The sequence below is a fragment of the Pleuronectes platessa genome, chromosome 6 (assembly GCF_947347685.1).
Source record: "Pleuronectes platessa chromosome 6, fPlePla1.1, whole genome shotgun sequence".
NCBI classification, from domain to species: domain Eukaryota; kingdom Metazoa; phylum Chordata; class Actinopteri; order Pleuronectiformes; family Pleuronectidae; genus Pleuronectes; species Pleuronectes platessa.
The window spans coordinates 24455001-24467637 of NC_070631.1; the positions used below are offsets into that span (position 1 = coordinate 24455001).

The window sequence follows — 12637 nt, forward strand, 5'->3', positions numbered from 1 at the left end:
AATGCCTGTGGTGCGTTTTCTTTTTTTCACATGAATGTCACTGAGGTTGACTGTTATCTAAATATGGGGGATTGGAGAGTGTAACACAAGGGGATGTCCATCAGGGCATTGTAAGAGGGCACAAATTAAAGTTGGTTTTGATTGGCTGGCTCCTGTCTGAGGAGGGGGGCTCTTACCCAATCCTGATCATTTTCAGTAAATGTATAGAGGGGTAAGAGGGTACTTAGGGAGGGGAGTAAAAAGCCACAGTGCTACCTGAACAGTGTGGAGTGGAGACCTCATTCCCCAGACTATTGTTTTTACCGGTGTCTGTTGTTCAGCACAGCCAGCCACCATGGTAAGAGACCGACATCTGAGAGGGAGGTAAAAGGGGCCACGAGAAGAAGGAAATGTAGTTTGTTCTGTGGAGATTTGCTTTTGTTTTCCATTGATGAGGATTGAAATCCAGGCGACAGAGGATGGAGATGATTACATCTTCTGCTCCCCCTCAGTCATCCAGCGAGTCTTCATCTGCACCATGGCTGGATTTCACTGAAAGCGATGCTTTATCTCTTTGGATTCTTGAAATGTTTTTTGGGAGATTAATGTTGTTTGCAAATTTTGTCTTTTAATTTTGGTTGTTGTTGTTTCTTTATATGATGCCTACTATAGACAAAAGAAATAATTTACCTTACCTGCAGTTAGAAACCTCTGTTCAATGTCTGTAACCCCCCTTTGTTCACAGCATCATATGATTTCGTTCTGCTTTGGTGTTACAACTCTTTGTAAGTTAGCTCAATTTGATTGATAGTTAGATGGACGGGGCGATACTAAATATAGAACGCTCACAGCTGAGTAAAGTGAGAGGACATGCTGCCTTCCATGAGTGTCTTAACTTAGGACAATCACCTTGGGAAAAATCCCTCTCAAATCCTCTCCCAAGTGTCACCTTAAAATTAGCTTTAAAGAGAACTATCACAGTATTGATGAAGTTCTGTCAAGTAAACGATGAAAATAACTTACTGTCCTCCTGAACTATTGACAAATAATGGTTTATATAACGATATAAGTGGACCAGCACTCAATTTAAGGATCTGTTACTTTTGGTACACTTTGAATTACTCTGTAATGTTTCTAAGAACACTGAAGAAGTACTTTGCACAAGACCCAGTGGTGTTTCATGCTGTTTCTGAATTAAAATTAAATACACTGAGAAAATGGCATACGCTGTCAAGAAAGAGTCCTATTACATGCACAGTATGATCTACAGTATGATGTTAATTAAGTCTGGATTAATGGACAAATTAAGAAGCCAACGGGTTGAAGTTTAAATGGTTGGTCCAGTCTTGAAAAGTAGAGCTCAACAAAACCAGTTTCAGTGTGAAACCTCAACTATTGTCTTCCTCATAGATAATGAGCAGAAAGTCCTAAATTTGTGATGAGTGACTTTTATACTGAGCTGCGTTCCCCTTTAAGAACCATTATTAGCTGGTGCAGACAGCTGGCGGGGGATTAAACATGACATCTTACCTGACCTATAACACTATTTCAAGGCCAATGGCGGTCACTCAGTCAACAATACGTCTGGCTTTAGGTTTCTCCTTTGGTTTGTTCAAGCTGGATGGAAAATAACAGCTCAACTTCAAAGAGGAGGGATCTTACCAGTGTTTCAGTGCACTACAGCATGAAAAAGAAATACATGTTTTATCATGTATTACTACACAGCATACTTTATATTATGAAAACTTGAGAAAGATAGATTACTAAATCCAACAATATTTAAGACTATGAATCTTCGTCTCGCTGCCTAAAAGATAGAAAAGCACTTGAGTGAGTCTGGAAGCAATGATCACTAGTAAAAGACCAAAAGTATAGATATGATTTGTAGTAAATGGGCAAGAAGATTCAGAAATGCGTTTTGTTAGGTCATTGGATCCATGATGTGACTATGCAGCTGCAGGTGTACTGTTTATGTCTGATGAGAAAGATTAACTTATCTCTCTTTCCATGTCCCCTCTCATCCTTCCACAACTGCCCCTCCCACCTTTTTCCATTTCCTTGTCTGAAGCCCACTGACGCCCAAAGTGATGCCCGCTCCTTCCTGACGGAAGAGATGATTGCAGGTAAGTCCTCCTCTATCCACTCTATTTCATGAATGAGTTACCTGAGGGTCCTCCTCTGACTGTCTTCAACCTTCTGATGTTTGTAATGAATCATGAATGGCAAGTCAGTGAGACTGAATCCGCAGTTGAAAATGCATGTATGAATGTCTTGTATTTATCAAGTAAAACTGAGCATCCCAATTATAGCGTTTGAGCACAAGAAATAATTTTATATTCTGATTTAGTTTTGCTGGTTAAAGCTGAAACTTTCTGAGTCGGAACAATTTTTTTGCGCTCTTCAGAGTTCAAGGCGGCCTTCGACATGTTCGACACCGACGGTGGCGGTGACATCAGCACAAAGGAGTTGGGACAAGTAATGAGGATGCTGGGCCAGAACCCGTCAAGAGAGGAGTTGGACGCCATCATTGAGGAGGTGGATGAAGATGGTGAGGTCATTGTGGGATCTGACCATAGACTGTATATAATATCAGACAAATCTGAATGCAAATCGTTTTAAGGATGATTAACAGGATCACACGGCTCACTCAATTCTTTAACCACAGTAGAGGCCCCAAACTGTACCGAAGGCAAGTTAGTGTTTGTCCCCAGTGCATTGACAATTGGAAATTGGCCCCAACACCTTTGCATATGATAATTTAATTGTTATCTGGATAAATATTTATCACAGAATGGATCTGCATATGTACAAAAAAAGGTATTAACCAAAACAGTGTAAGCCATGACTAGATCCAGTGTTTATTCAACAATACTTTCCTACGAATGCTGGTTTTCAGGCAAACCCTGAAAAGAGAACAAGAGGTGGCTCAAAAAGAGTGTCCAGAGCTTTGAATACTGAATTCCAATATAAGCTTTGGGACTGTCACAGAATATTCGGAGGGGGTTTTCTCTACTGAACCACATTTTCCTTGGTGTGTGACCATGAAATGTCTTCTAATGATTTTCCGTATTGGTACCCTGAGGACAACAAAAGATTAAAAACTTTGTAAAGTAGAGATACGATCCTTTCCTGATCCAGGTCCAGATCTGTTATCTCCTCTGTTGGGAAGAAATTCTGTGTAATAAACACACCATTTAAAAAGCTTAAACATACTTCTGATTCCACTTGCCCCCCCCCCCCTCACTCATTTACCTCCCCTCTTTTCAGGAAGCGGTACCATTGACTTCGAGGAGTTCCTGGTCATGATGGTGCAACAGTTAAAGGAGGACCAGACTGGGAAGAGTGAAGAGGAGCTCTCTGAATGCTTCCGTATTTTTGACAAGTATGACAATAACTTAGCACTGTGGCTACACTAAAGAGTCAATAAATTAGATTAAATTACAATAACAAAAATGAAACTTGTTATGGTTTATGATATATTTACATTTCAATTCAATTGTTTGGGTAAAAAACATCATAACAAACTATATCTCAAGGCACTCTTTATAGCAAGATTGAGTCCTTAAAAATGATAGTTCCCACAGTGAGCAAGCAACATAACAATTTGTTTGAAGTATCTTGTTGCGAAATGACTGAAATGTCCAGGGTTTGATTTCTGGCTCTGGGGATGTTGCCATTGTTTCTTTTCACATTACTTAGGCACAACTGTTTATGTCCACTAGAGAGCACTAACATTTATTATTTATTTCCACCTTAGTGAGTACTTCAGTTATGATTCTTGATCAAATGTAAAGGATCTTGATCAAAAATATTTTATGTGTATATATGTACATATATGGTTGGATTTCACTTTTTAACCCTGAAATAATACATTGTAGATGCCTAAAAATATCCATATTGTTTGACTCTATAGAACATACAGTGTTAGTATTGTTTGAACTTGAAAGTCCCCCCCGCACCGCAGGAATGGAGATGGTTTCGTCGACCGGGAGGAGTTTGGAGAAATCCTGCATCTAACTGGAGAATCAGTCGCAGAGGAAGATATTGATGAGATGTTCGGAGAATCGGACACAAACAAGGACGGAAAGATTGATTTTGATGGTGAGAGTGAGCAACTTGTAGAGTTCACGTAGATAAAGCAGTGTGGTAATAGAGAGAGAAAAAGCAGGAAAAACTGAATTAGCTTGTTCACAGCAGAGGAGGCAAAATCATATTTATTTGAGGGAGAATAGATGGATAGATAGATCGATAGATAGATAGATAGATAGATAGACAGACAGACAGGTAGGTAGGTAGGTAGGTAGGTAGGTAGATAGATAGACATCACTGCGTCTCAATATTAAAGCCTCTATTTTTACAGCTCTTGTTTGGATTAAGCAAACATGAAATGAAGTCTTCATCGGTGAGTTTTATTGGTTGCCAAATGTTATGAACTTTGAAAAGAAGCAGATGGTTCCCCCTTGTTTTGTACAGTCTTTATGCTTAAATTCGATTAGAATACGAAGATGCTTAGCATAGTCAGATCAGGCTATGCGACCACTGATAGTGAAAATAATTAATATATGATTTCTTGTATCCAGTAGGTGGTGCTATGACTATGACTACATTTTGTCATGTAGATATCTTCAGGAAACAGAAATGTAGAGCGTGGGGTTTATCTGACCATGAACACTGAACACAACTCACTGTTTCATGCAAAACATCAAAATTATGGGCTGGATTTTACATGACAATTTTGAGAATTTAGCTAATGGACAGTTCCTGTAAACACCCAAAATTAAAAATGGCCAACACCCAACACCTTGATGGATTAAAGCTAAGAGGCTACCAGTTTTCATACTTCTGAGTGAAATATGCTCTGGGGGCCGGTGTTTAGGTGTGACAAAGCTTTTTAGCCAGGCCCATGTGCAAGACTCATTTCAGTTATAAGTCTTGGAGTTTTGTGAAAATGTGATTTAATTTAGTAAAAAAAATAAGAAACAATAGGCGCCTTGCAGTGGCTGGTGCTCAGAAGTTAATAAAAAACTACCTGTTAGCTAAGGATGGCAAACAGAGTGATAACGGGAGAAACAGCTAGCCTGGGTGTTTCTGTCCAAAAACCAAAGTGTTCAAATTATTTTTCTGCCTCTTCAGAAATTCACTCTGCCAGGCCAAGACATGGAACATAACCCAGTATAAAACAGTCTATAAGAGAAAACATGACTTTATAACCAAATAAACATATTCTTATAGATCTCAAAATGCCAAACTATAGAATAGAGATGAAATATAGCAGAAGAAGAAATATAAATAGTCATTTGAAAATGATTACAATTGAAATAAGCGGACATAGAATGACTGGAATAAAGAACTATTCATCATAACCAAATATAGATTACAAACAGGTGCTCGCCTTCATTTGACTTGGACCTGACATTCGCACATGGCACAGATTTCGTCTGCCCGCTGAGCTTTTCACTAGACCAAATCAGTCATCAGTCATATAAGTGTAATATACCGCTGGTGGTGGGTTGTTTGATTAACTGTTGCCGTCCTCTCTCTGTGCCTCCAGAGTTTCTGAAAATGATGGAGAACGTCCAGTAATGAGACCAGCTCTGCTTTCCTTGGTGACCCTGCCTGGGAGAGAATGTAAAGCACTCTGTCTGATGGAAATCTGTTCGGAGCAAAAGCAAAACGTTGTATAACCCTGTATGATTGTGGACGTGATTTCTCTGAGTGATCTTACAGGATACAAGTGAAACTCAAGTGCCTTTATCCCTACCCCCTTCTCATACGAGGCCCCAGGGTTGGGTGACGATATCTATAAATATCCCTTCAAACCATTTAAGACGAAGACACTTTCCCCCTGCCATCCTGCCATCTCCTTGCGCGGGCCACCCAGCTGTTTGCTGGGCAGCTGCCGTTCCTACAGAAATGCTACACCACCAAGGTTTCCACCCTCCCATCCCCTCAACGTCCTCTATACTGATTCTCCTACCACCCTTGTCTTGTTCTTTTTAAATAAATAAACTCTTTCCTTCATGCTTATTGTTTACCAATTTTTTCTACCATGCATGCCTGACACGCCTGATCTTGTCCAACTCCTGTCTGCTTCTTTCTTTTGTTCAACTCTCTCTGGGACTTGTAGATCCCCACAGACTCAGATACGCATACAGACACACAACTACATGAAAAGCGGTCATATACACAGACACAAGGGCATGTTAGCGTTCTGCACCACGAGCAACACTGTCCTGTTACACAGAAACCCACACACACTGTTCAGCTGCTGTTATCTCTGTTCCAGACCCAGACTATCCTCCATGCTGGACTTTGAAATAGCAGTGTTTGCATAGATAATACCTGGCACCAACTTTCCTGTCTCATTCAGCACAAGAGAGCTGTCACTGCAGAAACTTTCAATGATCTGGTTTCAACTGCATCTCTTGCAACTCCCCCTAAGTCTGTCACATAGGTAACGCTCGGTTGCTGATCTTCACGCAGATGTCTCCCAGCGCGGAAATCAGTGCCCCCAGTGGCCAGGCCCCAGTGTGAGAGGAGGTGAAGCCATTAGAAGTCTAGACAATCAGTCTCAGAGCAGATGAGTTAATTCTCCCTTTGGAAAATGGAGGTCTCCCTCGCGAGTATATAGCCTGCAAGCCCCCCACCACCTCTCAAAAGCAACATCCCACCCCCATTCTCCACAACTGCTCCCCTCCTCAGCATCCTCCCCTCCTATCCCGTCTCTCACCCGGGGCCCTCCTCCTGCAGGAACTGCCCACCATACAAGGAGCAGCAGGTTGTTTTTATTCCCATACACCCCCGTTGCAAAGCGGCAACGGGTGTGTATGTGAAGCATATGCCCTGCGGCCCTGTTCTCTCTCACAGCCCAAAAACCTGCATGCTATTCAGGGCCCGGCTAAAAGGGTGGAGGCCGGCTGGTGGTGGTGTTGGGGGGGTTGGGTGAGGTTTGGTCCAGCCCCCAGCCTTTTTCTTTGGGTTTGAAGTTGCACACCCAGATTGAAATGGCGTCATCACAAAACCTGTTACCTACTTTGAAATCTTTGGCTCCCTCCTTCTCATCCACTGTCTTATATTTACAAGGCCTAAATGGAAATCACCAGCACCCAGATCAGCTGCACGATCTGTAGCTTTATTGATATTTCTTTTTAAATACTGGCTACATTTTAGTTCAACCATTCTAGGAGTTCACCACTGAGAGATTTTATTGAGCAATTTCTATGGAGTAACCCAATGCATTCAGTTGTAATTAGTTTTTGATGTGTGTTGCTTTACAGTATCCCGTGGTCTCAGTTTCAACAAACCATGTCAGAGAAAGCCTGAAATAAATTTAGCATATTTATTTCATCCCCTTAAAAAAATACTGTATTTTGCATCTCTGTTCTTTTGTGTACATTTCTGAACTATGGCATTTATAACCAAAGTTGAGATAAAAGCTCCTGCTTTTCTCTTTAACATTCTCAGTCTTGCAACTTCAAGAAACAAGAGCTTTCCTCTCTAAAGTGTGATTGGCCTGGCCTGGCCCCAGAACCCTAAAAGTTCAGGATACTAAATCTGGAGGCCTGTGAGAGGCAGGGGGCGGGATCTGGCTCCCCCGTTTAAAGTGTCTGTGAACCATCACTTGACGTTTAGTCTCTCTGTCGGTGTGCACACGGATTGACCACTCCTTTGGGCTTTTCTTTTATCCTTGGATATTTGGGGGGGAAAGCTAATCCACAAACATGGTAAGACCAGTCAGTTGTGCAAATGAGATGAACTATTTCGAGTTGAGGCCAAGTAGACATTAGTTATTAAATCATATTAACGATAGATTGTGAAGTGGACATTTAATAACTATTAGTGGAATATGAATGCGTAAAAATATATCTACTGAGCAGGTTTCCTTTCGTGAATGATGCGTAGGTGTTAATTTGTTGGCTACCCTTAAAGATCTAATTAGAATATCACTACATTTTTCATTCGGAAACAGTTTAGTTGCATTTGAATTGAATTGTTTCCAAACAGCCTGTTAGTTGTAGCAAGTTATCTTTTGCTAATTCTTTTAATCCTGGTAGAAAGTTCAGAGTGGGTGCCGGGTGGGTGTCAGCTGCGGATTCTGCTTGGGCAACAAATTCCCAGGGATTGGATGTCTGCAGGCCATATACAGCAGAGTCTAATGTGTTGAGCCGGAAATAGCCGCACTAATTTACAGCCGGCACAAAAACCTGTTGAGACACAGCAAAGAAATCCGACATGACTGATTAATTGTTATTATCAGAAACTCTAGTAATACACTTTCTTTTAAAAAAAACAATATTTTAGACACATCTTCTGAAATGTAGGGAATAATATAGTTTACACTTTAAAATGTTGATTCAAACGTTTACTTTTTTTTAAATGTCCGTGGGAATTGCGACTGTTGCTACTGTGAGACCGTTTCTGTGAGACTCGGTGTGACTGGGTGTTAACTGGACTATATGAATGAAGCCTGTAGTGAATCATGATGTGACATCGTGTCCCCTGTTTTCTTCCAGACTGACGCGCAACAAGAAGCCCGCTCCTACCTGAGCGAGGAAATGCTGGCTGGTGAGTAAAAGACTACAGTAACGCGTTACTTTGCACAGGAACGACTAGTGGATCAGATTACTAACGACAAGCGGACTAGTTGTTTCTGCAATGGTATCACATCTGATGGCGAAGTATAAAGGAACCATTCCGGTTCCACATCCTATGATTTTATTCATTTTCACAACGAGTCCCATTAGAAACGGGAGACAATATGAGATCGTTCGTGCAGTCCCGGCACTGAGTGAGCGAAAGGATGCTCAGCACATCACAGCAAGTTTTAGGATGACTTACTTCAGTCATTAATACATATGATTATGTCTATTTAAGCTAAATTTGAAGTCTGTGGAGGGGGGGTTATTGATGCGTAATCGTCATATAATTCCATCTTCAAATTTTATTTCAGCACATCTAGTATCTGTCGGAATTTGACCGTGTCTTCTTGTCTCACCCAGAGTTCAAAGCCGCTTTCGACATGTTCGACACCGACGGTGGCGGTGATATCAGCACCAAGGAGTTGGGACAAGTCATGAGGATGCTGGGCCAGAACCCGACAAGAGAGGAGTTGGATGAGATCATCGAGGAGGTCGATGAGGATGGTGAGCCACGGGTCACAGTGTATCTGTGATAAGCCCGGTGTGCGCAATGAGCGTTTTTACGCAGAAGCAACACAGCAGCCAACAATACGTGGAAAGGCATCATTAAGAACCGAAACTTTATATACTTGGTTCTACTTAAAATCAGTGACCTATGTTTGGCTTCACGGGTTTCACTAAACTTAAGTGATTAATTTAGTTGTTCGTGCGTAAAATGGTGCGCGTGGCACCGGGCTGACCGTTGTTAATCTGTTATGTGGCCTCTTGTTTAAACTCAGGTAGCGGTACCATCGACTTCGAGGAGTTCTTGGTCATGATGGTGAGGCTGCTAAAGGAGGACCAGGCCGGCAAGAGCGAGGAAGAGTTGGCAGAGTGCTTCCGTGTGTTCGACAAGTACGGTCCCACTGTTGCTGCCCACACACAAACACACGCAGGCTCTCACACTTAAGACGTACCTGAGCATAACTTTAAAACACGTGTTCATGTTGAACGCAATGGTTTACGTTATGGGGAACCACAAGGAATAGTCCTTATACTCTGACTGTGTGACTGTCAAAATATGTAGGCCCCTACAACATGAGTCCACTCACATTAACTCCATACATGCCAAAAAAAAAGATCTGTTGAGTGCTTAGGGTCATACATCCACAGAACATACATATACACAGATTTTCTGCTGACAGGATCTTTATTTCTTACCATAGATGCTTGTTTATATTTACAACCTTACACATTTTGTTTGCTTTGTCCAGGAACGCCGACGGCTACATCGACAGAGAGGAGTTCGCCTTCATCATCCGCAGCACCGGTGAGCCCATCTCAGAGGAGGAGATTGATGAGCTGATGAAGGATGGAGACAAGAACGCTGACGGCATGCTGGACTATGATGGTATGTATAGTCTCCATGGTAGTGATGATGATAAGTTTGGTTTGATGTCTGAATATTACCGGAACATTACTTTTTCTGCTGTTGATTATAGCACTAAAGGACCTGGGGAGTGTTTGAAGCACTACAAATAATTTATAGTACCTAATATTTAAATTTTAGTAATGACAATTCTGTTTGACTGTGTTTATATTTTTTTTAATGTTCAGAGTTTAGCCTCTAACAATATCGTGGTATTAAGGAAATGCTCTATTTTTACATTTTTCCACCCCAGAATTCCTCAAGATGATGGAGAATGTGCAGTAAAACCAGAAAGACTCATGGACATTCCTCCTTCCCCCGTCAACCCCCCACTCTGAATACACACTATCCTACTGACCCCACTATACCACCGCCCCACCCTCATACACACACCCCCTGTCCACCGGGTTCACTGCCTCTCTTCTCCATCCTCATTGATATCCTTAACAGACGGCTCGGGCACCCAGCTGGGGTGCGGGTTGGGGGGGTCGCTGGCTGAGCTCCACTCTGCCCCAGCTTGTTTGTGAATGCAGACGGCCTATGGATGCTGCGCTGAAACTGTACTTCGTGACAGGACGGCAAGGCAACAAAGGGGGAAATTCTCCGCACACACCCTTTGGAGTATGCATAGCGTGCATACGTGTCATCAGCGACCCCCCCGCCCCACCATCCTCCCCGCTCTGGTGGTAAAGATCTGATCGAGATGTAATCTAGCTAGAATGGCAGCCTGTTACCTGCTACTTAGACCAATTTATTCAACCACTTCACTGTACAAAGAAGTAATTTGCTTGAACAGAATAAATTAACTAACACATGGTCACTTGTAGCTGGTCTGTCATATTTATGGTCAGTGTAAAAAAAAAATGGTTTGAGGAATATCAATAAAATCTGTTTGTTTCTTATTTTTGTCCATTTCTGTTTGAACCACAGTTTTGTCCTTATTAGCAGATTCTGTGGCAAACACTCAGACTCAACAGTCATTATTGTGATCAGAGCTGTTTACATGTGAGCCGGCCACAGATTGGAATGGGATTACTTTAATCGTCTGGGAAAGGGGGTCCTTAACAAAGCTCTGTTAAGGACTATGTGAAGGTGGGATTCACAACCATGAACCCTATCACACAGGAGGCGAGTATCTATCTGGCCACTGAGATGACAGCACGGAGCCCATCGTATTGCAGATACTTAAATGAAATGTAGGGGCTTCCATTTTACAGGTCAAGAACTCCTGGCGAGGCAACTATGTCAAATTGCAAGATGAAACCTGCAAATTGTCACAGCGAAGAAGCTGCTACTGAAGACCTTTGATCCTTTTACTTAACAAAATACCTCCAAACAATGACTAAAACAGTGACTTATGTTTGCAGCTCTAGACATCATAACTCCAAGCTAAGGTAAAGCAGTGGCTGCACATACAGTGCAGTGTTACGCTGATACTGATATTTCACTTGATTTGTGTCTGTTATTTTGAGGCCATAAATGTCACTGACTATATTTACATGGACAGCAATATTCCAAATATTGGCCTTATTCAATACAAGCCATTACTTTGATTGTTTACCCAGGTATGTTACTAGAATGTTCTATCATACTCCTGCTTACATGTTACAGAGCATAGTCTGATTATGTCTCATGACATTAATCAGGGCATGCACCGTCAGGCAGTTGGGAAATGTTGTATGTCGAAGTCGCAAAATGCTGTGAAATCTCAAGTCGAAATTTATAAAGTGATTTAGACAAAAACATGTCTGAACACTTGTTCAGGTAATGGGAAAGTGCTGTTTACGTGAGTGTCTAATTCAGATTATTGTCTTAATAAGGTTGATATCAAAATATTGGTGTCCATGTAAACATGTCTAATGTTCAGATCTATTCTGGTAAATGATCACATTAATCTTAACAACTGACTGATAAAACCATATAAGGGTAACTTTATTTTAAAACAGTCCCCGACAGCATGTAAACAAACTAAACAGCCATATTGTGTGTATGAAGTGTCCCAGGGTGACTTTACGAGCCATAGTTGGCTTCATCGAAAGCCTTCCGGGCTCTCTTCAGCTCCTCGTTCATGGTCAGCAGGTCTTTGACTCTGGCGAACTTCCTCGGGTCCTTGCGGATCAGGAACACGATATCCTCCACCTGGACGCGGCCCTGGCGCCCGATGGACATGGCCTTGTGGGTCATTTCCGTGATGAAATCGATCACCAGGTCCTCCAGGATGTCCACGGACTCCGTGTACGGGTTCTGGTCGTCCCCGAAGCCGTACATCATGCACCGCAGCTCCTTGGAGAAGAGCCTCTTCCTCTTCCCGTGGCCAGCGTCCATCCCGCCGGTGCCATCGTCCAACTCTTCCTCGAAGCCGGTCTCGTCCTCCTCATCCGCCATTCTGCTGGAAAACAACACGGATAAGTGTGGTCAACGCCGCGTGCAACTTAATGGCACTGAGCTGTGACGCTGACTAATATGCAGTCAAAGACATAGCATATAATATCCAGCAAAGAAGAAGCATTACCTTTCCTCTCAGCCAGGAGAACAACGGCCTGTATTTACTTCCGCCTCTGGTTTGTTGACTGCGGAAGAGATCCATGGAGAAAAACGTTCAATTTAATAA

At 42.2% G+C, this 12637-nt stretch overlaps 3 protein-coding genes across 5 annotated transcripts; 2 read left to right on the forward strand and 1 right to left on the reverse strand.

Annotated features, from left to right (window-relative positions):
* Positions 1-235: 235 nt before the first annotated feature.
* LOC128442078 (troponin C, skeletal muscle) lies at positions 236-5955 on the forward strand. The gene is made up of 6 exons (XM_053424278.1): positions 236-337; positions 2048-2102; positions 2384-2527; positions 3247-3361; positions 3944-4080; positions 5531-5955. Exons 1-6 carry the CDS (start codon positions 335-337, stop codon positions 5560-5562), a joined length of 486 nt encoding a protein of 161 aa, XP_053280253.1. The 5' UTR covers positions 236-334; the 3' UTR covers positions 5563-5955.
* Positions 5956-7609: 1654 nt separating this feature from the next.
* LOC128442077 (troponin C, skeletal muscle) lies at positions 7610-10938 on the forward strand. 2 transcript variants are annotated; one of them, XM_053424277.1, is made up of 6 exons: positions 7610-7703; positions 8493-8544; positions 8979-9122; positions 9398-9512; positions 9872-10008; positions 10280-10938. In XM_053424277.1, the coding sequence occupies exons 1-6, from the start codon at positions 7701-7703 to the stop codon at positions 10309-10311; spliced, it is 483 nt and encodes a 160-aa protein (XP_053280252.1). In that variant the 5' UTR covers positions 7610-7700; the 3' UTR covers positions 10312-10938. The 2 variants fall into 2 exon arrangements, with proteins under 2 accessions (XP_053280252.1, XP_053280251.1); XM_053424276.1 differs by having other exon boundaries at positions 9872-10938.
* Positions 10939-11930: 992 nt separating this feature from the next.
* Positions 11931-12628, reverse strand: taf13 (TATA-box binding protein associated factor 13). 2 transcript variants are annotated; one of them, XM_053424279.1, is made up of 2 exons: positions 12539-12628; positions 11931-12412 (listed from the first exon to the last, which is right to left on the reverse strand). In XM_053424279.1, exon 2 carries the CDS (start codon positions 12409-12411, stop codon positions 12037-12039), a length of 375 nt encoding a protein of 124 aa, XP_053280254.1. In that variant the 5' UTR covers position 12412; positions 12539-12628; the 3' UTR covers positions 11931-12036. The 2 variants fall into 2 exon arrangements, with proteins under 2 accessions (XP_053280254.1, XP_053280255.1); XM_053424280.1 differs by having other exon boundaries at positions 11931-12415; positions 12539-12615.
* Positions 12629-12637: the final 9 nt, after the last annotated feature.